The 21,215-nt window shown below is 41.7% G+C and overlaps 4 protein-coding genes across 4 annotated transcripts in view; 2 read left to right on the top strand and 2 right to left on the bottom strand.

Moving 5' to 3' along the window:
- The first annotated feature begins 364 nt into the window (after nucleotides 1-364).
- On the top strand, nucleotides 365-1,893 carry LOC138610220 (uncharacterized). Its single transcript, XM_069682937.1, has 6 exons — nucleotides 365-555; nucleotides 655-800; nucleotides 911-972; nucleotides 1,078-1,188; nucleotides 1,282-1,383; nucleotides 1,590-1,893. The coding sequence occupies exons 1-6, from the start codon at nucleotides 388-390 to the stop codon at nucleotides 1,622-1,624; spliced, it is 624 nt and encodes a 207-aa protein (XP_069539038.1). The 5' UTR covers nucleotides 365-387; the 3' UTR covers nucleotides 1,625-1,893.
- f2r (coagulation factor II (thrombin) receptor) lies at nucleotides 1,714-5,616 on the bottom strand. Its single transcript, XM_069682936.1, has 2 exons — nucleotides 5,538-5,616; nucleotides 1,714-4,587 (listed from the first exon to the last, which is right to left on the bottom strand). The coding sequence occupies exons 1-2, from the start codon at nucleotides 5,605-5,607 to the stop codon at nucleotides 3,389-3,391; spliced, it is 1,269 nt and encodes a 422-aa protein (XP_069539037.1). The 5' UTR covers nucleotides 5,608-5,616; the 3' UTR covers nucleotides 1,714-3,388.
- Nucleotides 5,617-5,843: 227 nt separating this feature from the next.
- iqgap2 (IQ motif containing GTPase activating protein 2) overlaps nucleotides 5,844-21,215 on the bottom strand; it is a 33,084-nt gene continuing 17,712 nt past the window's right edge. Inside the window, exons 16-38 of the mRNA XM_069682654.1 lie at nucleotides 17,242-17,332; nucleotides 16,399-16,566; nucleotides 16,116-16,258; nucleotides 15,847-16,017; nucleotides 15,423-15,506; nucleotides 15,130-15,201; nucleotides 14,961-15,030; nucleotides 14,453-14,661; nucleotides 14,167-14,319; nucleotides 13,919-14,082; nucleotides 13,519-13,743; nucleotides 13,068-13,208; nucleotides 12,020-12,104; nucleotides 11,632-11,864; nucleotides 11,008-11,140; nucleotides 9,353-9,455; nucleotides 9,122-9,263; nucleotides 8,234-8,321; nucleotides 7,902-8,114; nucleotides 7,633-7,793; nucleotides 7,336-7,479; nucleotides 6,768-6,876; nucleotides 5,844-6,442 (exon numbers count right to left, since the gene is read on the bottom strand). Of these exons, the coding sequence (XP_069538755.1) occupies nucleotides 6,329-6,442; nucleotides 6,768-6,876; nucleotides 7,336-7,479; nucleotides 7,633-7,793; nucleotides 7,902-8,114; nucleotides 8,234-8,321; nucleotides 9,122-9,263; nucleotides 9,353-9,455; nucleotides 11,008-11,140; nucleotides 11,632-11,864; nucleotides 12,020-12,104; nucleotides 13,068-13,208; nucleotides 13,519-13,743; nucleotides 13,919-14,082; nucleotides 14,167-14,319; nucleotides 14,453-14,661; nucleotides 14,961-15,030; nucleotides 15,130-15,201; nucleotides 15,423-15,506; nucleotides 15,847-16,017; nucleotides 16,116-16,258; nucleotides 16,399-16,566; nucleotides 17,242-17,332 (3,216 nt within the window). The 3' untranslated portion in view covers nucleotides 5,844-6,328. The remainder of the gene's footprint in view (nucleotides 6,443-6,767; nucleotides 6,877-7,335; nucleotides 7,480-7,632; nucleotides 7,794-7,901; nucleotides 8,115-8,233; nucleotides 8,322-9,121; nucleotides 9,264-9,352; nucleotides 9,456-11,007; nucleotides 11,141-11,631; nucleotides 11,865-12,019; nucleotides 12,105-13,067; nucleotides 13,209-13,518; nucleotides 13,744-13,918; nucleotides 14,083-14,166; nucleotides 14,320-14,452; nucleotides 14,662-14,960; nucleotides 15,031-15,129; nucleotides 15,202-15,422; nucleotides 15,507-15,846; nucleotides 16,018-16,115; nucleotides 16,259-16,398; nucleotides 16,567-17,241; nucleotides 17,333-21,215) is intronic.
- On the top strand, nucleotides 18,470-20,634 carry f2rl2 (coagulation factor II (thrombin) receptor-like 2). The gene is made up of 2 exons (XM_069682653.1): nucleotides 18,470-18,681; nucleotides 19,097-20,634. The coding sequence occupies exons 1-2, from the start codon at nucleotides 18,618-18,620 to the stop codon at nucleotides 20,152-20,154; spliced, it is 1,122 nt and encodes a 373-aa protein (XP_069538754.1). The 5' UTR covers nucleotides 18,470-18,617; the 3' UTR covers nucleotides 20,155-20,634.

Here is a 21,215-nt window from a genome sequence, read left to right as displayed (position 1 = left end):
GTCGCTTGGTGACGCCACTGTCAGCGAGAGAAAAGAGATGTCAAACTGTCGCCACAAAGGAGTCCACACAGACCCCCGAGGGAAACGGCCTCAGTTCTGCTGAAGAAAAGCTGCTTCAGGTCCTTTCTGAACGCCTCAACAGGCCAAGGCGAGCCGTGGCACCTTGCCCGAGTTCATTTGGGGGCAGCGGTGCTGGTAACAGAGGGCTGTTGAGCCTGCCTTTCAATGTGAAGCAAAATGGCTCGGCACGGTCATTAAAAACCTTCTCTGGTGCATTTGAGCATGCAGGACCCCCCTCCTCCTCCTCCTCCCCTCTATTAGGACTTACACAACAACTTTTTTTTAGTTTGAACCCCACAGGGAAAATGAGTAAGCGTTAGATGTGTTATGTTGCAGCTTAAGCAAGACCGTCTGCAGTGCTGCTGTCTCTTGCTCTGTCCGATCATGGATCTGTGTGGTGTTGTGTTTCTGTTGGCTCTCACGTCCCTCAGTGCTGCAGCTGCACCCGACTGTAAGGACCTGATCCAGCCTTTTATGCCAGAGGACCCCAAACAGGTAACATGTGCTTATTGCACTTTTATTGCAAGGCATATCATTACTTAGCATACTCAGATATTTTAACTTCAGGCACATGATTCTGACTTTCTGCGTTAGGTTTTTGGAAAATGGGTGTATGTGATGGGTGCTGGTGACCCCAAGCCGTACCACAAGGCTCTGGAGTCTCTGAAAAGCTCCTGGATAGAGCTGTCGCCCACTTCTCAAAGCCAGGTTTTAAATCTACGTTGGGGTGATCACTGCTTGTAAGTTTGGTGATTCAGCTCATTAAATATGTTGAATAGAATCATCCTTATATAAAGTTTGTAGCATCGCTTGTGAAAACAACTGTGCTACAGCTGATTGTGTTTCGCAGTGATCGGTGCATCTCAGGGGAGGTGAATGCAACAATCTCAGGACTCGCCACCACATTTCGCAGTAAGTGAATGTCAGACATGAGAAGCAGCTAATGTCTTATTATGAAGGTTAAAGAAGATTATAGAAATTATTCTGTACAATAATCACTTTGTTTTTCTTTCAAAGAGAATCTGTCAGACCACAAAGGACACATCCTGCAGACTTGCTCTGACTGCCTGCTGTGGACGGACACGTTTCGAAACGGGGACGCGACCGGCAGATACATCCTGCAGTTCAGTGAGTTGTGTCCTCGTAGCTTTAATCACCTTTTTTTTTTTTTTTTGTCCGAGTTACAAATTGCTGCTTTTTAAAATCTTCCTTCTCTTTCAGCGAGGACGGGAAAAATAGATCCCAAAGAGGTTGAAATTTTCAAGAAACAAGTTGGGTGTCTGAACTTCCCAGAGAACTTCCACAGCTTTGATGGGAAAACAGGTCAGTAACTCTTTAATAAGTCTGGAGGTAAATAAAAGATCTGTGAGTCCTTACTGGATGTTACACGTCACTCAAGCTGCCACAAGGTGGAGATGTTGCTTTGTCAAATGCAGCATTAAGTATGATTACACTGTATAGATTGTGAGGTTGTGTTGAACATTTCTCTCTCCTCTAACAGTTCATACTTTATGTTTTGTGTGTTTCAGAGCTGTGCCCCGACGCAAACGAGAGTACAGAGTGAACAGCTGTAAAAACAGATCAACATCTGTATCAAGCAGAAATATGTACAATGCTGTAGCTGTGATTGAATTATATATTATTTAGCACACACGTTTTACACTCAAACACATGTTTAATCTTGATTAATAATTTTACATATTAACATAAAAACAGGTAATGATTCAGGATTGCATCATGAAAATATTGGTGTCAAAAAGGCAGTTATTTTTGTCTCACAATAATGCAGTGTAATGTTTTTCAGAATAAAACTTTATTATTATTGTCACTAAACTGTTGTGATTTTATGGTTCTTTAAAAAAACAAAAGAAAGAATTTATCACAAACTGTCTGATTTATTTGTCATGATCACAAAAGAGGAAAAAGCTAATTTAATGTAAACAATGATTCATCCTATAAAATCATTTAAGTGCAAATAAAGCCAGGTGCGTTGCTGTTGAACAAGCCCAAGCAGAAGCAGGGGCGGATCCAGACTTTTTTCACTGGGGTGGCCTGACTGGGGCACTGACTAATGCAGGGGTGGCTTTTAATTACCCTCTCTATCTCCACTATCATACATCAAAGCTTAAATCTTTAAGGCCTCAAAATAGAGATGTATGTCCAGAGTAATTTAAAGTACTAACAAAAGAAAAAGCAAAGACAAATAGTTGATATTAACATATAAGTCGCGCCCATGGGCACCTGTTTATCTTTCAAAATGGGGGAGCAAACTTCAAAAGACACATAGGTGGTGGGGGGTCCGGGGGTCTTGTAATTTAAGAGAAATTTCCTGCATTTCTACCCCACCTAACCTCTTGGATTAAGTCAGCCACCTGCACTGTTCTAGATTAGTTAGATTATGTGTGTTTATGTGTGTTTACTCTCCTCCACTACATCCCAACCGTTTTAGCGGTGGGTCTGCGGGGGCTCTCCAGCTCTGCAGGTTTACTATATTGGACCATAGACTGTATAAAAAGATGACGACATGACAGCTTCCTAAAAGTGAAGCCAAAACCTTTGGAGCGCCCCCTGCTGACTGGCTGCAGTATGGGACATGAGTCAAACTATAAAATCAAAACACAGGTCAAATAAATTTCTCTCAAACATGGTTTCTGTCATTATAGTTCTTATCACGCTAAGTTAGGTATGTGTTTTGGTTAGCGGAAGTGGCTAAGGCTCTCTCTACTGTGCATACTCTGGCTCCAAATGACATCACCATCCCAAGATGGCAGCGCCTATCGTGGGGGCTATTTTAGCATCACTGTCGTACAATGGGAGCAGATGGGGATGCGTCATCCATCTATACAGTCATTGTATTGGACCAGCAAACGAACGTGAGGCGGGCGGGCTGGCAAAGTTAGTTAACATTGACTGAATTTAAAGTTTGGCTGGAGACAGTGGGCCAAACAGGTTATAAAAAAAGTTTTTTTACAACTTGTTTTCGTCAGTTTCTGAAAATAGTGATATAAGCTGCTTAAATATAATCCCCTGATTGCGGGGACTGTATGATGATAAGTTCTTTTTTAAAAAGTGGGGTAGCAAAACCAGAACGCTGCTCCCACTAACTGAATAATGGGGATGCATTTTGCTCCACTTGCTCCATTGTTTAGGCGCCGATGGTCCCGCCTTTAACAAGGCAAATAGCCAATCATAGTTACAGATTTTGTGGTGGCACCTGGGGTGGCCAGTCTGATTTCAAGGGGGGCTCAGGCCACCCCTCTGGATCCGCCCCTGAGCACGAGGATTAAAACACATATTGACAAAAGTCTCACACAGACAGTCTGCTCCTTCACGCCACCAGCCGGCTGTACTGGGTCCCCATGCCGGCCTCCAGGCTCTCCATCTTACACGATCTGGTGCTCTCCGTCCGCACGCTGCTCCTCGTACTCTGTGTCTCTGAGCTGCTCTCTGCTCCTGCAGGTCGCCCACACCTGAGCAGCCTCACCACCTGCTTCTGGCACCGAGAGGAGCCGAAGTAATAGAGGACAGGATCCAGACAGCAGCTGAGACTGCCCACGCACATGGACAGCAGGTACGCCTGGTAGGAGCTGTCGCTGGACTTGTGGGACAGCTGGACGTAGTGATGCATGAGGATGATGTTGGTGGGGGTGAAGCAGACCACAAACACCACCAGCACCACCACAGCCATCACCACAGCCCGGGTCTTCCTGGAGCGGTTGTCCACGTTGGCTGCTAGCAGAGCCTGAATGATCCGTATGTAACAGACGACAGTGAAGGCCAGAGGGATGAAGAAGAAGATGGAGGAGTAGACGGGGAAGAAGTAAACATAGTAAGCTTGGAGTTTTTTCACATCCTGCACATCATGGCAGGTGGTGATGCCCAGATCTGACAGGTGCACAGTTTGTCCAGAGATGAGGAGGGGGGAAACTCCTCCGAGGCCTAAAACCCACATAGCTACACACACAGCTGTGGCAGTCTGAGGGCTGCGCCACGTCAGCGAGTTCATGGGGTAAACCACAGCCAGGAAGCGGTCAACGCTGATACACGTCATGAGCAGCACGGAGCAGTACATGTTGCAGTAGAACGCAGCGGTGACGAGCCTGCACATGAAGGGCCCGTAGATCCAGTTGTTGCCATTGTAGTGGTAGGCGATCTTGAAGGGAAGGAGCAGGCCGAACAGCAGGTCAGCGCAGGCCAGGTTCAGCATGTAGATCACTGCTGGTTTTCTGGGACGGATGTGACGCACAAACATCACCATGGCAATAAAGTTGAGGGGGACACTGATGATGAAGACGAGGGTGTAAACGGTGGGGACGAAGTATGTTGATAGGCAACCCTGGAGGAAGTGTTTCGCTTCCTTTGAGACGTGGAAGCTCTTCTGGTGGTGGGGGTGGTGGGGGTGTCTCTTCACAGGCTCCTTCTCCCCAGAGCCAAACGACCCGTCCACGGACAGGTCCATGTAGTCCACTGGGTCATCAGTGTCCATGACAAAGTGACCAGCGAAGGTCCGGGGGAGGAGACCTGAGCCTTTAACAGAACAGAACACATGAGTTGTTTTCAAACTGTTTTGAAGAGCAGAGTTTTATAGAAACTGTTTTTACCTTCACTTTCAAATCCAGGCAACAGAAATAAGTGAAAAACATAGTTTCCTTTCTCTCAAATATGATGCATCACTTCGCACCATAAACAGAACAGGGTTAGTACTGGTAAAGAAGTAAACACTTCTGTATCTGGCAGCAGAGAGATTCCCAAAAGGTTTGGTAGATGTTTTTAAATCAATTGATTAGGGACCATATCATATCATCTTTCACCATCCATGGTATTACAAGCATTTTTATACTGCACTTAATGAGTAAGTTTCCCTCTTCAAAATATTACTTTAGCAAAGTTGGCAAGTTTTATTTGAATTTAAAAGAACAAGTAAAAAGTAAAAAGAACATTGTTTAAAACCATTTATTATATTGTGTATTATTATTATTAAAACTACTTGATGTACCGTTAATTAATCTCACTTATAAAGCATATAAGCATGGTTGTTGGTAAATACTTAAACTACAAAATAATTAACTATAACGAGCAAACCAATGTGTTAACAAGCAAACAGTTGAAAAGTTATTGAAGTACTAACAATAGTTTTTAACTTAGGAGCAGAATGACTAATTATTAGACCATAAAAACAAATCCATCAGGGTGTGAAGGTGCAATCATTTTCCAGTAAAGAGACACAGTCAGACTCATTTGTCCAGGCATGTTACTAAGGTGTGCACAGAATCATTGCAACAGTCCATGCTACTGTATTTGTGCATAGTCCTACATGAAGGGTATCTGGGCTGTAGAGTTGTTTCATTGAATCAACAATTGAAACAGTTAAAAAACACAAGATGTTACCCATTTTAAAACTCTGTATAAACCTGTACAATCATAAAGTGACTCAATGATCGATTATAAACCACCACAGAGGAAATAAAGTAACTTACCATTCTGAGAAGTGAGTGCTGAGCTGTGCAGAGAAAACAGGACCAACAGCCCCACTGACAGCTGAACCATGGCGTTACTGTTTGTCCTAAGTGTGAGGAAATTATCTGTTTGCCTGATGAGTTACTGAAGTGTTCCTGCCAGCATCAAACATGCTATTACAGCCCGGTATGGATACTCCGCCTCCCCCTCACTGCTCCACATCTCCTCCCCATTACAGTTAAAAAAAAGTGTGAGCTGGATCTTCAGGCCAAAGTGTTTAATGTCACAGCTGATAGAAAGAGGACAGATCAATAATATGGCCGACAAATGAGAGTCGTGTCATTTATTATGAACTTTGTTCAAACATTAGAAATCACTTATATACCATTAAAAATAAATCATTTGTAGCTTTTTAAATGTTTTATTAATTAAAACGTGTTTCTTTAAACAGTTGAATTAAAAGGCACTGCTCATGTCGCTCCGCAGCTCCATTTATGAATTCACTGACAGTTCTGCAAATTTGCTTCAACATACAACGACAGCGTGTTTCCTAGGACTACTTCTTTTACAAACAAAACATGGATACAATTAAATTCTTAAAAATACATTACATTTACAATCACCACGTGGAAAAGAACAGAACAGGTGCATTTAGCTGGACAATTCATTTTGGTGTGCTCCCTCAAATTATAATGAGATGAAACAAAAACACTGTCCTGCACCACCTCATGTCTAAATTAACTTTGTTCCACTAAGGTAGTCCTGTCAGAAGGCACAGTCTGTCTGCTTCACTCCCCCTCCTTCTTCTTTCTCATTTTCCATAGAATTTCTTGTTTAGGAGGAAAATGAGTAAATTGACGTTGACTTTGGCTTTATCAAACATCTTCATGACGGAAACGCCTTCATACTGCAGCTGTAGGAGGTCCTGGGCACAACATGAAAAGGATAAATGAGAAACACGCACATATGTTCAAAGATATACGGGACTTATTCAGCAGTGTAACCAACAACAAGATAAAGTATTAGAAAGTGACCCTGACTTTACACTGTCATCTTTAACTTGTTCATACTCTGTGTTCATTCCTAAATATCTGTCTTAATGTGAAAGTATTTGCTCTGTGTTTGATATTTCCTGTGTGCAGTCTGATGAGGGGAGCAGGAAATGTAATCATGTGCCATCAAGGTTCAGTGTTGACAAGTTAGCTGCTCTATTTTTTTGTAAAAATCTGACGCACGTGGGACGTTCTTACCTGGAAATGAAGCTGGACCTTTTCCATCTCAACTCCCATAAACTTGGCTTTCACCTCAAAATCCCCAACTTCCTCAGAGGGTGAAATGTCAAACATGACATTTTTAAACCTGAAAGGAGAGAGAGACAATAGCATCAGATTAATGAGGTGAAAAAGTGCTAGCGCAGCACAAGGGGAAGTACACAGTAATAACCTTTAGTTTAGTTTATTCAGTCTGATTATGGCAGGAATACAAAGAAAAATGATAGCAGCTGTCAGCATTTCTACAGTTTGGGAGGTGGGGCATGAAGACAAATGTCCCCTCACTGAACAGTACCCGTAAAGAAGAGGGCTGACAAGGCAAACCATACTTTAGTATTTCAAACTAGTTCATAGTCAGGTTTCATTTCATTGGACAGACACCTTCTCAGGGGAATGAACCATGTTTTGATGTAGGATGAGATTTAGTTAAATGGAAACTGAATTATTTTTAACAAACCCACAAAATGTATGGAAATTATTAACTCATGTTTGATTGAACTTATATGTATATATGATAGCCTTCAATGTAATGCACAGCTGAACTCACTGGTTTGTCTGAAGTCCCTCAATCTCCAGGATGACTCCTTTCTCATGCAGCCGTGCTGCATTGTACTTCAGAGACTGCGGCTTCCCCTTCTTGCTGCCCTTGCCGTCTTCTTTGCTCTCCAGTTTTATGGATTTGCGTGAATTCCTGGACACACAAAACACAGTAACACGAACATTTTACCACCAGAAATCTTGCACCAAACATAAAACCAACCACACAACACAAATAAGAGGAAGCAAATTATTATTTCCACTCTGAAAACTCTTCATCCACACAAGAAGTTAAAGAACAACTCACTTCCGGTTGAGGTTATCGAGACAGGTCTTGATGTAGGTATCGTAATAGTTGGTCTGGTCCTGGTAGAAAGCGGTTTTTGAGTTGAGTGCCGTCAGCGTCTGCCGCAGCTTCACCAGCTCGGCCTTCCTCCTCTGTCTGTAGCGTCTTTGGTAGCGAATGTCCTGCCAAACACAGGTTGACTTTACAATTCAGAGGCGGAAGAGACCCAACAACAAACTTGTGATTGAGCACTGGAGGCAAACACCTCTCCACTGAGGAGCCTTATGTACCTTTGATATGTCATTAATGAGGTCCTGGTATTTGTTGCCAGCAGTGACAAGTCCAGCCTGCTCTAGGCTACGGAGGTTCCTTTGGATCTTCCTCTTCTTCTGCTCGAGAGGCAGCTGACTGTCCTCAAGCACTGCCGCACTGCTCTTCAGACCCTCTGGTGTCTGAGAATCCTGGACGGCCCGGCGCTCGACGATCTTAGTATGTTCTGACTCCTTCAGGAGCAAAGTCGTATAAGAAGTGCAACAACAAGTTAGTGCATAAAGTCCATTGACGAATAAAACTTGCTTCAGGGTACAAGGTGGAGGAAAAACAAGATAGAAGAAAATATCACCTGTGGGGCAGTAGCCGGGGTCTCAAGGATTTCAGGCAAAGTCTCTCCAGATTGAATTCGAACCACGTCCACGATGAGCTTTTTAGTCCTGAAAACACACAGAAGAAAAAACATCGTTTTATTAGAGCTCTTTGTTTCAGTTTTGACGTCATCGAACAGCATGAAGCAACTCTCGCTGGTCTCATTGACTTGAAAAAATATATATATATACTGAATCTTATCATGTAACATGCCTGTTACCACTAGCGACCATAGATTATCAATTTCTTACAGCATGGCACAGTTTCCCAAACTTCAAACATAATCATGGAAAACTCTAATGACATCAATTTCTCTTTGTATGTTTATCCAGTTAATTCATAAGTTTTGTAATGAAATTAAAATAATGAAATAATTTCAATAATGAAAGTCTTCACTAGAATGCTATCTTATAATAATAATGATGATAATATCTAATTCAATACTGTAGGCTGTTGTTCTTCAACTGTTAGCTGTTAATAATCAATCATGGCCACAACACATTATGCAGTTACCACCACATTACAAGGAAGCATGCACAAATCACCAGAAGAGAAAGGCTGCTTTCATATTCAGTTTTCTACATGTTATAAAAAATGGTGAAAAGTAAGGAAGAGATCGCCAATAGTCCCTGAAGAAAGAAAAAATCCAGACGGATGCATGTTTAAAGGCGAGATAGCTCAAAACAACAACCTCTTTCCTCTTTGCACAGGAAACGATAAAAGAACAGGAAAAGGCAACAGAGACAAGCGACTGAGTGATTGCCACAAAGAAACACACACAGTGTCAGGAAGGGTTAAGTACAGTGCATCACAAGGCAGTCATGGCAAACTTAGTTACACTAGTAAGTGTAAGTAAGTACAAACTCACTTTGTCATGAGGGTCTTCAAGTCTCTGTCGTCTCCTTCCAGCAGCTCGAACTTGCTGGTCAGGGTGAGGGAGATCTCCGTCTTTGCCAGCAGGCTCAGAGCGCTCTCTCTGTTCAGGTCATTTGGGTCTACAGCTCCTTCGCCTGGAACAAAAGTGTGATTATAAATTTACTAAGGCCAGGTTAAGAATGTGGTCAATATATTGTAAATATTAAAAACTATTTTCTTATACCGAGCAATGCCTCTACATCAGGGACGTCTCCCAGGTCCTGCAGCAGCTCATGTAGCAGGTCGTTGTGGTCAGGGGAGATGGCCTCCAGATGCTCCAGAAGCAGCTGAACAAATACAGATGTGAACATTACTGTATAAAACGTTACATATTTACTGTGTAAATAGTCACTAAAAATATTGAGACAAAGTGAATGAAATTTAAAAGATTTCCTAAATAGAGAAACGACAGTAAACTCATCCTCCCTTACTAACTATTGACAAGATCAATACCTTAACATATACATGAAGTAAGTATTAACTATTTGATTATTGTTCTCACACACATACACCCAGTTAAGGCAACAGAGTGCAATAAAGAAATGTGGAGTAAAAATGAATCATGACCTCATTTCCTTTTCTTAACGTATCAAGCTAGCAGAGGGAAGAACAAAATAATCTTAGTGTTCAAATGAAGGCTGAGAGAACATCTGCACATGCACGTCATCTCCAGTTTTAGTCCCTGTGTGAATAAGTGTGGAGTGAAACTGACGAGTAAAGGACACAGATGGCTTTATGGCATATCTTTCTGCTCTGGGAGAAAAATATCTGCTCCACCGCTCTTCCTGAACTTTCTTCCATTTTCCCATTAAAGGGTTTTTCTGGGGGAAGTTTGTCCTCCAGAAGGTGTCATCTGTTGTTCAGATTGTGAAGCCCCTTGAGGCAAACATGTGCTATTTGGATTTATAAATAAAACTGACTTTACTTTAAACCCTCCGACGACCTCACCGCTACCCTGTTTTGTGTGTGAGGAACAAGAAGGATGACAGAAGAAGGACAGGAGATGACGACATGCTCTCAGGGCAACATATGGCCACGATGGGTTTACACGGCATAGAACTAAAACTCTTCATATTTTGATTTTTCAGGTTAGCATGACATGCTGGTTTAATAAGAACTGTAAGTGTTGAATACTTAAGCCGTATTCAAACAATTACATTTTGGATCATTATTCTGTTTTTATATATATGTGGTATGCTGGGGGGAAAGTGGTGAATTCTTTGTAGTGGTGCTAGTTTTAGCAATAGTAAGGCTTGCAATATTCATTCATTTTGTAGTACTAATACTATAACAAGTATTATTTGTACTCATAGCACTAGCACAAGAAGAATCATCACTATATAGGAACGGCCCAGTGAGAGACGCTGGAGTGAAATACGACTGTTTTGCTGCAGGCAATGGAGCGGTACAGAATGCGAAATACGACGAGAATATATCGGTGGATCGTCTAAAAAATCTTCAGGTCTGCAGTCTACATTTCAACCCTGATGATTTTGAATGAGACATGACATCGGAGGCGGGCGTCCTACATTGAGGAAGTGTAGTTTAGCAAGTTTAGGAGGTTTACCAGGGCCCATTGGAGAAGCAGATAGCGTCCTCCAAAGGCACAGAGCAAAACTGCATTTTTTTCCTGCCATAATGGCATTAGCTCGCCATAATAGCATGATAGCACTGAGGTGGAAAATAAGCAAACTGGCCCTTTAAAAATAATGAACAATCATAAAAAAGTGCATGCACCCCTCTTGTCACACCGTAACATTTGAAACATGCCTCGGTGACACCCTCAGATAATTTGAACTCTGGTCTGAAGTAGGTAAGAGTCATTTTGCTTGGGTTTACCGAGTGGGTATTGATTATCTCCTCGATTGAGATGTAGATGATAGGCTTGCTTAGAGTGACCATGTCTGAGTATTCGTCGATATTGAACTTCTCCTCAGGTTCAGGGACATCACACGCTGACTGGAAAAATGACCTACAATAGGAGAAATATCAGAGATTAGTGGTTATCGGTATTTCAGCCCATCAAAGACATTATGCAGGTAAAACGCTGAATTGTCTCTAATGTGCCTGTGAATTTAACAACCAGGATAAATTACTCATACAGATGAGTTGGTAATGGACTATGGTTTGGATTTCCAGCATACTGAGGTCAGTTTTTGGTGAGCACATCTCCTTATTGCTGAAACAACACATAACAGCTTCTTCCTTTGCCAGCACTACCTCCGCTTTCACAATGTCAGCTTAACCTGTTCCTGAACTTCAAGTGGAAAACTGCTCCCAACAGGGCTCCCTTTATCTTTTAACAACCAAATGCAAGAAGTGCTTTACCTCATGTGTTTTTCCCTTCATTTTGTTGTTATTGAACATGAACTGAAGCAGTCTGTATGTCATTAAGACTGACCTACACTTAACGTTGCCCTGAGATAAAAACATGTTGACAAGACAAACTTACGGCCTTCTTACCTAAACTTCTCGTATGTCTGAGATATGTAGTTGTTCATTGGTGTCATATGTGCGTTCTCGCCCTCAAACAGCTTATTAGAAGCTGCGTGCTGCAGCATCTTTGCTACAGATCCCAAGTTACGACGCTGGTCTAAGTGAAGCTGCCCTCCGGCTGATATGTCGATGATGTCGAAGCCGTCCGGGGCCACGATGGCTGGATTCATGAAGCGATAGTACAGCAGGTTTCCTACAATCTGTCAGAACAAGCAGAGCAAGCATCAGTAAAACCATTCGTGAAACTCATTTCAGCATGCTTACAACAATAAAGCATGCAGGGAAAACTCTATGAGCACAATCTATGGATACTGAACTGTGAAAGGAACATATATGTACATCTGAGTCTATCTACCTTCATCAGCTCATCCTCTGAGGCATCTGGAAACTTTTCATGGAGGGTGTTCTTCAGAACTTTTGCTACGTATCTCATGCCATAACTACATGCAAAACAAAAAGCATTGATGGGACATCAGACACAAAACAACATGCATTCACACACTATACGACACATGTAATAGCAAGCTCAGGACAGGGAAAATACAGGGTTTCAGCCTCTGTAAGTATTCTTCTATTGTTTTGAGTGCAGTTTTGTTTTTTTGCTACAACCTTAACAATACATTAGCACCATCCAGTGGCGTTTCTGTTGTCAGCAATTTCTAAAATAAGGTGTTGTAAAGTAAAGATAGAGTATTTATGTCCCCATCACAGAGATGGGTTACTTTGGGGTGGCTAATGCAGCACAATGTTTAGTTTTAGCTGTTTTTATGTTGAGCAGCTGAACAGATGACTGTTTGCTCCTGAGCAATGATTATCTAGTAATGACCTTACATCAACATGCAGCTGAGACCTTAACAACCAGAGTGAGAGGCTAATGACATGCTAAGGCATATGATCATATCCTGTCTAACTCTATCATAGTCATGTTACTATAATTATACTGTTGAATAATAATTTCTAAAATAGTGGCGTGACCAGCACTTAAGAAAAATGAGACGAATAGCATTAAAAAATACATTTTAATGTTAAAATGCAAAGTATTAAAAAAATGTAAAAAAAAAAAAAAAAATTCATACCCTTCTTTTACTTTCACTCACTGACTTTTGATGCAAAGTTGGGTCGTATTGCTCCTTGAAAGCATTTTGCTGCTTTGACTTGAATTTTTTATCACAACAATGCTGCACCAGAATGCAGGGCGTGGACAACATAACAGGGAACTCTTTCAAAGTAAAGCTGTCCACACCTTATCTATTCTTCCTTAAATAATCTGGTTTTAAAAATCAGAAAATGACACTATAGAGTTAAGAGAACCATGCTGACCAATATGCTCATGACAAGCAGAACTGTCACAGCGAACACAGAGGATAAGTGGACACTGACACTTTACAGGTCCTAAGACTTACGGGATATTATCCAGCGAGGACACAATGGAGTTCAGGACCTTATCTGTAGCCGCCCGCAGCGACAGACTGGACGCCTCCAGCCTGCTGCGTACTTCCTCATGTGACATGGCCTGCTCGGGGGTCACTTCATACGGCAGCTTGCTGAGGGACGACAACAACAGAACGAGAAGAAAACAGTCAGTTCCTGAAGCTAGGAAAAATATTATAAGGACTTGTAAGTACTGCTGACCTTTTACATAACATAACAAAAGGCTTATAAGTTTATTGAAGTTATAGAGAACAGGAGAAAATATGCAACCTTCACTATAGTAACTCAACTTTAAATCGACCCTATAAGAAAACAACCTAAAGAATTACATAAACCACTGGGCAGTCATGCACATAAACCAACCATTCAAACCTCTATCCATACCAATAAGCAACCACCATCGTCTACAACATTTTCTCCTACCTGGCCTCTCCAGTAGCCGTCTCTAGCTGGTTCACCCAGGCTTTGTACACGTCCACTGGGTTTGTGTTGATGCCTAGACTCTTGTCCTCAATGATGTCTTTGACCACTGGAGCCAGCAGCTGTCTGAGTGTGTTGTGGCCACGTGCACCCCTGTTGAAGCTCACCACCATCTTGATGACTGTTGGGTTCCCTGTCACTATGTCCTGGATCTGGTCCACCTTTGAGCTGTGGCACATTTTGGAAGACGGTACATCTGATCAGCACTTTCAGCTAAACAGTATACTAAACACTTTGTGTACTTGTTCTTCGGTAATTCAAAACTTTTCTCAGGATCTTAAAGTCACTTTTGTAATAGTAGTACATTTCAAACATGACAGTAGGGTAAGGCAGAAGGTCTCACTTGATTTCCTCCTCTAAAGCCGTCTTGAAGAGTTTGAGCAGCAGGTATTCCTCTCTCTGGTTAGATGCGTAGTTGTATAAGGTGAAGATGACAGTGTCCATGAACTTAGTGGACTTGTTTTGGGGCATCTGGAAGATCAGCTTGGCCAGGTAGGGCGGATTGGTCTAAATGAAGAGGAAGAGAAAAGGAGTAGTTAAGTTGAGTAGATTTAAGTTGTAGTTTAAGTTTGAGAAGAGTTTCTGTATCACCTGCAGCAGGTAAAAGAGGTGTTGGTAGGCCTCCAGTTTCCTTCTCTTCCCTTTATTTAGGCCCTTTATACCCGATCGGTCTCCTGCAGTCAAGTCATCTTTACTCGCTTTATTTTTCTTCGACTTCATTTTCTTACTATGGGACACGACATCCTTTTCAAGGAAACAAACACCAAATAAATTACAAAGCAAAACTACACAGGACACGATATAATCACAGAAACACTGTGCCATCACAAAGCTATAAATTATGTCCTTATAAGCATAAACACAAAGGTATGCCCACCTGCAGAGTGATCCTGTTCTTCACCAGCAGTCCAATCTTTATGTCCATCAGGTTCAAGTCTTTCTCCATCTGCTGATTGGAGCGAATGTTGGTGACCACTTCTTCCCTAAGCCGTGTCACTTCCTGTTCTTCCTGAAGGTCCAGGGGGCTCTGCTCCAACAGGTGGACAAACTTACGCACCACTGATAGAGGAGGATCCTTGGCCCCAGCTTCAATTTGACACATACAAAAGTCACCAAATGCACTTGTATTTTTATATGCACATAATATGTTTCACCCAAACACCATATCAGCATACATGTCTCAAAATCATGTGAGTATAGTTGAAAGAATGGTAATTAGTGCCTTTAGAAGATACCCATATTTATTCTCGCGAATTTGCTAATTTATGAATTATTTAAAAGGCACATGAGCTAAAAAATGTGAGTTAAGTCTTAAAAACAAGGGAAACACTTATTCAACCAAGGTTACAATATGACCGTAAGTGTCAAAGGCCTCTTTGACTTACTTAGGGTTCTGTAGTCGTCTCTGGCTTTGTTAGCTTTTAGAAAAGCCTGGATTTTCACTATGTCTTTCTCCTAAACACAGGAAACAGTACGTTTTACACAATACGGAACAATCAACAGAAACACAGAGGACGCTGCTGAGTGATCTTAAGTGATTACAAAGTTACTCACGTGATCTCTGAAGAACTGCAGCCTCTGATTGTATTTAAGTTTGGCTTTCCACATTTTCACCACAGACTGGATCTAAAAACATAAATGCTTTACGTCAGTGATTTCATGTGGTAGTAGAATGTTAAGTTCATGCAAATGATCTAATAACAATAAACAAATCCCATCTATGAAGGTTATTTTGATTGGTGGCAACGGATTTCCAGAGACAAGAGATAAAGCTGTTGTGATTTACAGATGTTTTGTCACTTAAATGCAAAGTTTATCATTTTTTTTAAAGGAAGTCAAAGAAGCACCTTGACAACAGAAGCAACATTTTTCTGGAGCAAATTCATCCTGTCTTTGTACATTTTCCTCTGTTTATGACCTTTCCAACAAGCCTGCAAAAAAAAAAGGGAAAAGAAATTAGACCACAACTTGATGTGCAGAACAAACTTTGTGTTTTATGTCAGTGACACCACAGCACGGGTTATTTAACACGGACAGTTACAAATTCTCCTCGCCGCTGCTTTGAGGTGTTTTTAGTGCTCTTAATAAATGTTTTCTTTTCTTTAAAAAAGACACAAACGTAACACTCAGACTACATAATATAAACTAGTTTTGTATGCCCGTCTCCTCAACTTGATTATTGCTGCAATCGCCAACACTCGCTAAGGGATCACTGATCAAATTCCTCAAACATCACCTATCACAGAACGTTAAAGTGGAGACATATGCTACCTGCAACTTGATGACGTGTGGTTCTTGTTGGTGTAGATACTCCATCCTCTGGGCATGCTTTTTCCTGACCAGATAACCTCTGATCCTCGCCTGCAGCAGGGTCACCAAGGATTCATTGGCCAGCCATAGTTGTCCCCTGTTATATTCTGCAGTCACACCGCTGACGACACGCTAAGGGAAAAGAGATGTTTACAAGTTCTGCAGGTTGAAAAATATTTGTTTACATTATATATCAGAGTAGTGAAACTATGCAGTGCAGCAGAAGATACCTGGATTTCCTCTTTACTGAGATGGCCCACATTGTGTTCAAAGCCCTCAGGCTCCTCCCAGGTGCCCTGTCCAGTCTCCAGGTTATAGTAGTAGTCATATCGGTCCTTGATGCTGTGTTTTACCCAAACACTATCCGTGTTGCCTGAAGGAAAACAGAAAGTGCTCCGTAAGACACAGTGAATTTAAATTTAAGACTCAAAAATCAGCTGAAGTCTCACTGTGCAGGTATTAGTTTCTAAATGCTGAGCTTCCTCATGAAACTTGTGCAGTAAGTTGAATTACCTTCGGTGGCACTGGTTGTTTGTCTCTGTCCCAGTTCAGTTTGGTACGTGTCGGCACATTCAGAAAGCACCGCTCTCAGTCCTGCACTGGGAACTTGCAAAGCCTGCAGTGTGTTCTGAGAGTCTCCCTCTGCCACCGTCCTGTTGATATCAGCTACTACTCCAGCCACTAGCAAAGTAAACACGATTCAACCAGAGATGCAGCTAGTGAATCAAATATGACAACACAGTAACCCCAAATTTACAGCATCAACTAACCGGCCATCTTTCCAACAGATGTGAAAGATATATCCCTAAAAAGAGCAAGTTTATTTTTTTTTTTTTACATAGCAAGATCCAAAATCCTCATTGCATTTCCCATGTTATGAAAAGCTTACTGTGCTGGAGTTATATAAAGAATTTACATGAGATGATGTGCATCAATACACTTAACAATTGAGTATTTACTTTATTTAAATGTAAAACATCAAAATAAGAGCAATGGAATGAAAGCCTGACGGCAGAGCAGGTGTGAGAGAAAGCAGCTGCATGAAAGGAAAGACCTGGTGTGTGTCTACATCAGTAAAGTAACAGAAACTTGATCCTGAGTATTAATGATCTATTATAAAATAACTTAACGGGATTCAATGTTGTTGTATCTTTGCCATCAAGTGAGCAACATTTGTTTTTATTACAACTAACAGTAATGAGGCAATCATATCAGTTGTGCTGATTTGAAAATGATGCACAGGGAAACAATCTTGTGCTTCATGTGCCACATATAATAAGAAGAATCAACTAGACCTAAATGACCTATTATCCAAGTACAAAGATAGATAGGTGAATTCACACTTTGTGCACATACTTGTGAGAGCCTCCTCTTCATCCTGGTTGGCTGTGTGAATGGCCTCTTGGATTTGGTCTAGCCACAGTACTGCAGACTCATCTCCAGAGCTCTACAAACAGGTGAAAGGATACACGGTCACTTCTCTGCTCTTCAGACCAAAGAGAACTACGACAACTACTCACTTGACTTTGAAATACATTTATATCTAGTAAAAAATCAGTGTCAATGGTAATAAAGAAATTCTTGTGGTTATGGTATCAAGTTGGGATTGTGGAGATCATTGAATGAAGCAGATTTTGCTCTACGACAGTAACACTGATTGCTACCACGACACAAGCTGGTGCCACTAAAGCAACAGCACATTATTGACGGTACCATTTCCCCATTGTCCAGAAGAAAGACCTATGGAAGGAAAAGTGTCAGAGAAATTGAAACCAATAGTTAGACAGAAAACACATCCTCTCCCCCACTCAAGCAACCACTTTAAACTAAAAACAACTTTTGTTTGTTCAGCCGGACTTCTGTTTTGTTCTCAGGCTAACTTTAGAGAGCTCTGAAGGGTGTTTTCCTGTCCACAGAGCCAACAGGAAGGAAGTAGCCATTAAATCCCTCTGAGTGGACTAGAAGCGGCTTCTTTGTTTATATCTTCATCTGACCATTGATTTCCATCACGTATTAAGAGTGTGGCAGGGTTAGCCTTGTGGACAGTCTCGACATTAATTAATTGAGTATTTTTAATGTTTCTGTGAGTGTGACATCATCTAAGTGTGAAGACCATTGTACATCAAGTTAGAAACCAAACCACTGAGTCTCGAGCTGCACATCACAGAAAGAGACATATACAGTATATTGGATAACCAACTTCCATTTAAAGGACAAACTCCATCTTGAAACACATTATCTAGTTCCCATACTAGATCGTAATGATAAAACAGGATGACAAAGCCTACTTCCACCCTCACATAAATTGAAAAGTCAAATTACTTTAATGCGTAAAACCCCCAAAAACCACCTCTATCACAATCAAATCACTTATTGCAATAGAAATAAATGTTATGTGGTTAATGATTTGCAGCTGTCGATTAACTATTAAGCAGTATCCACCCACCCCAGTGAGTCAGTGGGCAGTGACTGACGCAGACAGAAGGGAATTCAGTTTTCAAGCCTGGACAGGAAATGTGCTCACTGCAGCGTGCAAACACACGAGCGTCCCACATACACTAGCGGGAAGCCGAGCTTTAGAACACGTCCGCTCTACACTGTTGCTCTGTAAAGATGCAAAACAGAAAGTTTCACAGATGGAGAGCTCCTACATTTGCTGAAAAGAAGCAACACAGAGAGGGGTGAAGACAAGGAAGCTTTTCAAAAACCGGGGATACAGACTGCAGGGTGATATGGTCGACCTTGTGCCAGGACTACTCATTTGTCTGATGGCAGTGCAGACCATCCAGCATGATGGTAAGTTAAAATACTCAGAGTTTAACTGCATTTGTTTCTTGTCAATTTGGTATGCACATTTTAATTTTGCAAACTAAAAGTTACAAAACACAAGTTTAACTATTTTAAGATGACTGTAAACACAATACAAAATCACATAATTAAACTTACTGCAATAAAGGTTTATAATAATTCATAGTTTATATATAGGTCAATGTCTACCTGCAATTTGATGACGTGTGGTTCTTGTTGGTGTAGATACTCCATCCTCTGGGCATGCTTTTTCCTGACCAAATAACCTCTAATGCATAGTTTATATATAGGTCAACGTCTTTATACACAAGACTCCAAGAGACTTAACGACAACAATGAATAATGAAGTTTCAAGCTACTTCATTTTTTTTGTCATTAACATTGTTTTTCTGCCACTTTATAGGAAATAAAACCACAGGCAAAACCTATAATTCATCTGTTGTGGAACCAAAAACCTTTAAGGGGACGACGGACACACGTAATAACACAAACCAGTGGACCTTTCCCAGCAATGACCCTCTGTTGCATGTGAACACAGAGGACCCAGTGGAAGCTTTTACCAAAAGTGTCCTCAGCACCTGGGTCATACCTTCGTCTTACATCCTGGCCATGCTGGTGGGTATCCCCTCAAATGCCTACATTCTGGCCTTCCTCAGATACAGAGCAAAGTCCTTGTCCTCAGTAGTTCTCTACCTGAACCTGGCCTTGTCTGACCTGCTGATCCTGCTCTCCCTGGCACTGCGAGTTCACTACCACTTTAACGGAAATAACTGGACATTTGGGGAAATCTCCTGCCGGCTTGTCACGGCCTTGTTTTACGGCAATGTTTACTGTTCGGCTCAAACTATAGCGTGCATCAGTCTGAAGCGCTACCTGGCTGTGGCCAGACCGTTTCTGTACAGAAGGCTGGCGAAGACTACGCTGGCAGTGTGGACGTGCTTGGTCGTATGGTTCCTGTTTGTGGCAGCTATCGTGCCTGAGCTCCTGGTCAGGCAGAGCTACCACATCACCCAGCTAGGAGTCACCACCTGCCATGATGTACTTCCCCTAGAAGAAGAATCTCACTCCCTGTTGGTGCCATACAGGCTGATGCTGGCTTTCACAGGCTCCATAGTGCCCTTCCTGATTTGCATCTTTGCCCATGTAGCAGTTGTATACCACCTGGGGCAATCTCGCTGTGACTGGAGACCGTTTATCAGGGTCAGCACTCTGGTTTTCATCATCTTTGTGGTGTGCTTCTTGCCTAGCAGCGTCCTGCATATCGCCCACTATATCCGCCTGTTTTCAAACGGGGACGACAGACTTTATGGATACTACAAAGTAGCCGTGTGTCTCTGCTGCTTCCACAGTTGTCTGGACCCTTTCCTGTGTATGCTTATTTCCAAGACGGCAGCCTCAGATCTTCAATTCATATCACTACGCAGGACACCTCAGAGGCTGCCTGTTAGGATGGGAAGTTAGCTGTTTGTGCACAGAAAAAGCATTTCCTTGCTGGCCCATTGTTAGGAACCAGAGGGGAAGCACAAGCCCAGAAACAAAGATATGAAAGTAAAAGCTGGACAGTGACGTGAACAGGGCAATACTGCAATCTCTGTGAGGTCCATGACAACACCCAGCTCTGTGAAGTCCCTTTTCACATTTAAGGAATATCAGGAGGGAACATTTAGACTGTGAAACTTGTCAGAATATATTGACAACTATAATGTTTTTTCTTTGCACCTGTTACAAGTCAGAGTTAAATGCAGTAAAGCCTTTAACCGGATGTAAAGTTACTCTTGATCTATTTTTTCCATGTATTATATAAACATAAGAGTAAAAATAAGAGAGGATTTTTTTCAGCAGCGGGGGTAGAGGGTTTTGATGTACCACCCAGGTATGTGCACATGCACATATCCAATCAAAACTATTGTTAACAGGTGATTAAAAATGAATCTAATTAATTACAGGCTTTGTAATTAATTGATCCCAATTAATCGCATATATCAATGATTTCTGTGAGAAGTACATGACATGCTTACATACTTACTTAGTCAGGATTAGATGGTTATATCTTACTTCCACACTTTAATTGTACTCTCTTCTTCCCCTTATTAAGTTTTAATTCACAATACTTTAATCTGATCACTTTGCTTTTCTTCAGTCCCCCAACACACCTGCATCTCTGCTTGCTCCGCCCCCCTCTTTCTGTCTGTGTCTGTCTGCTGTGTTGACTGTCTTCATCAGCAGTCTGTTTAATTAAGTCACAAAAGTTATATATTTTCTCTCGCAATTCAAAACAGCACGTGAGCCGCGTGTGCATGAGGGATGTTATTAATGACGTAGCGACCAAAACGATCGATCATTACCAAATGACATCTGCACCTTTTATAAGCTTTATAAACAGCGACAATCAATTAATTTACAGTAAGGGCGTACAGAGTTAGATACGCAATAGCTCCTCATTTCACTACAATATTGTGCAGCTTGCTGGAGGAACATCGCCAGGGAGCTGAAAGTTTGATACTTAGCGCACAGCTGATATA

This window comes from Semicossyphus pulcher, unplaced genomic scaffold, assembly GCF_022749685.1.
Source record: "Semicossyphus pulcher isolate SPU_LCO1_2020_fin unplaced genomic scaffold, fSemPul1.0.p SCAF_6, whole genome shotgun sequence".
Lineage (NCBI taxonomy): Eukaryota > Metazoa > Chordata > Actinopteri > Labriformes > Labridae > Semicossyphus > Semicossyphus pulcher.
The sequence above is the reverse complement of the archived record's forward strand: the minus strand, read 5'-3'. Positions and strand labels throughout refer to the sequence as shown.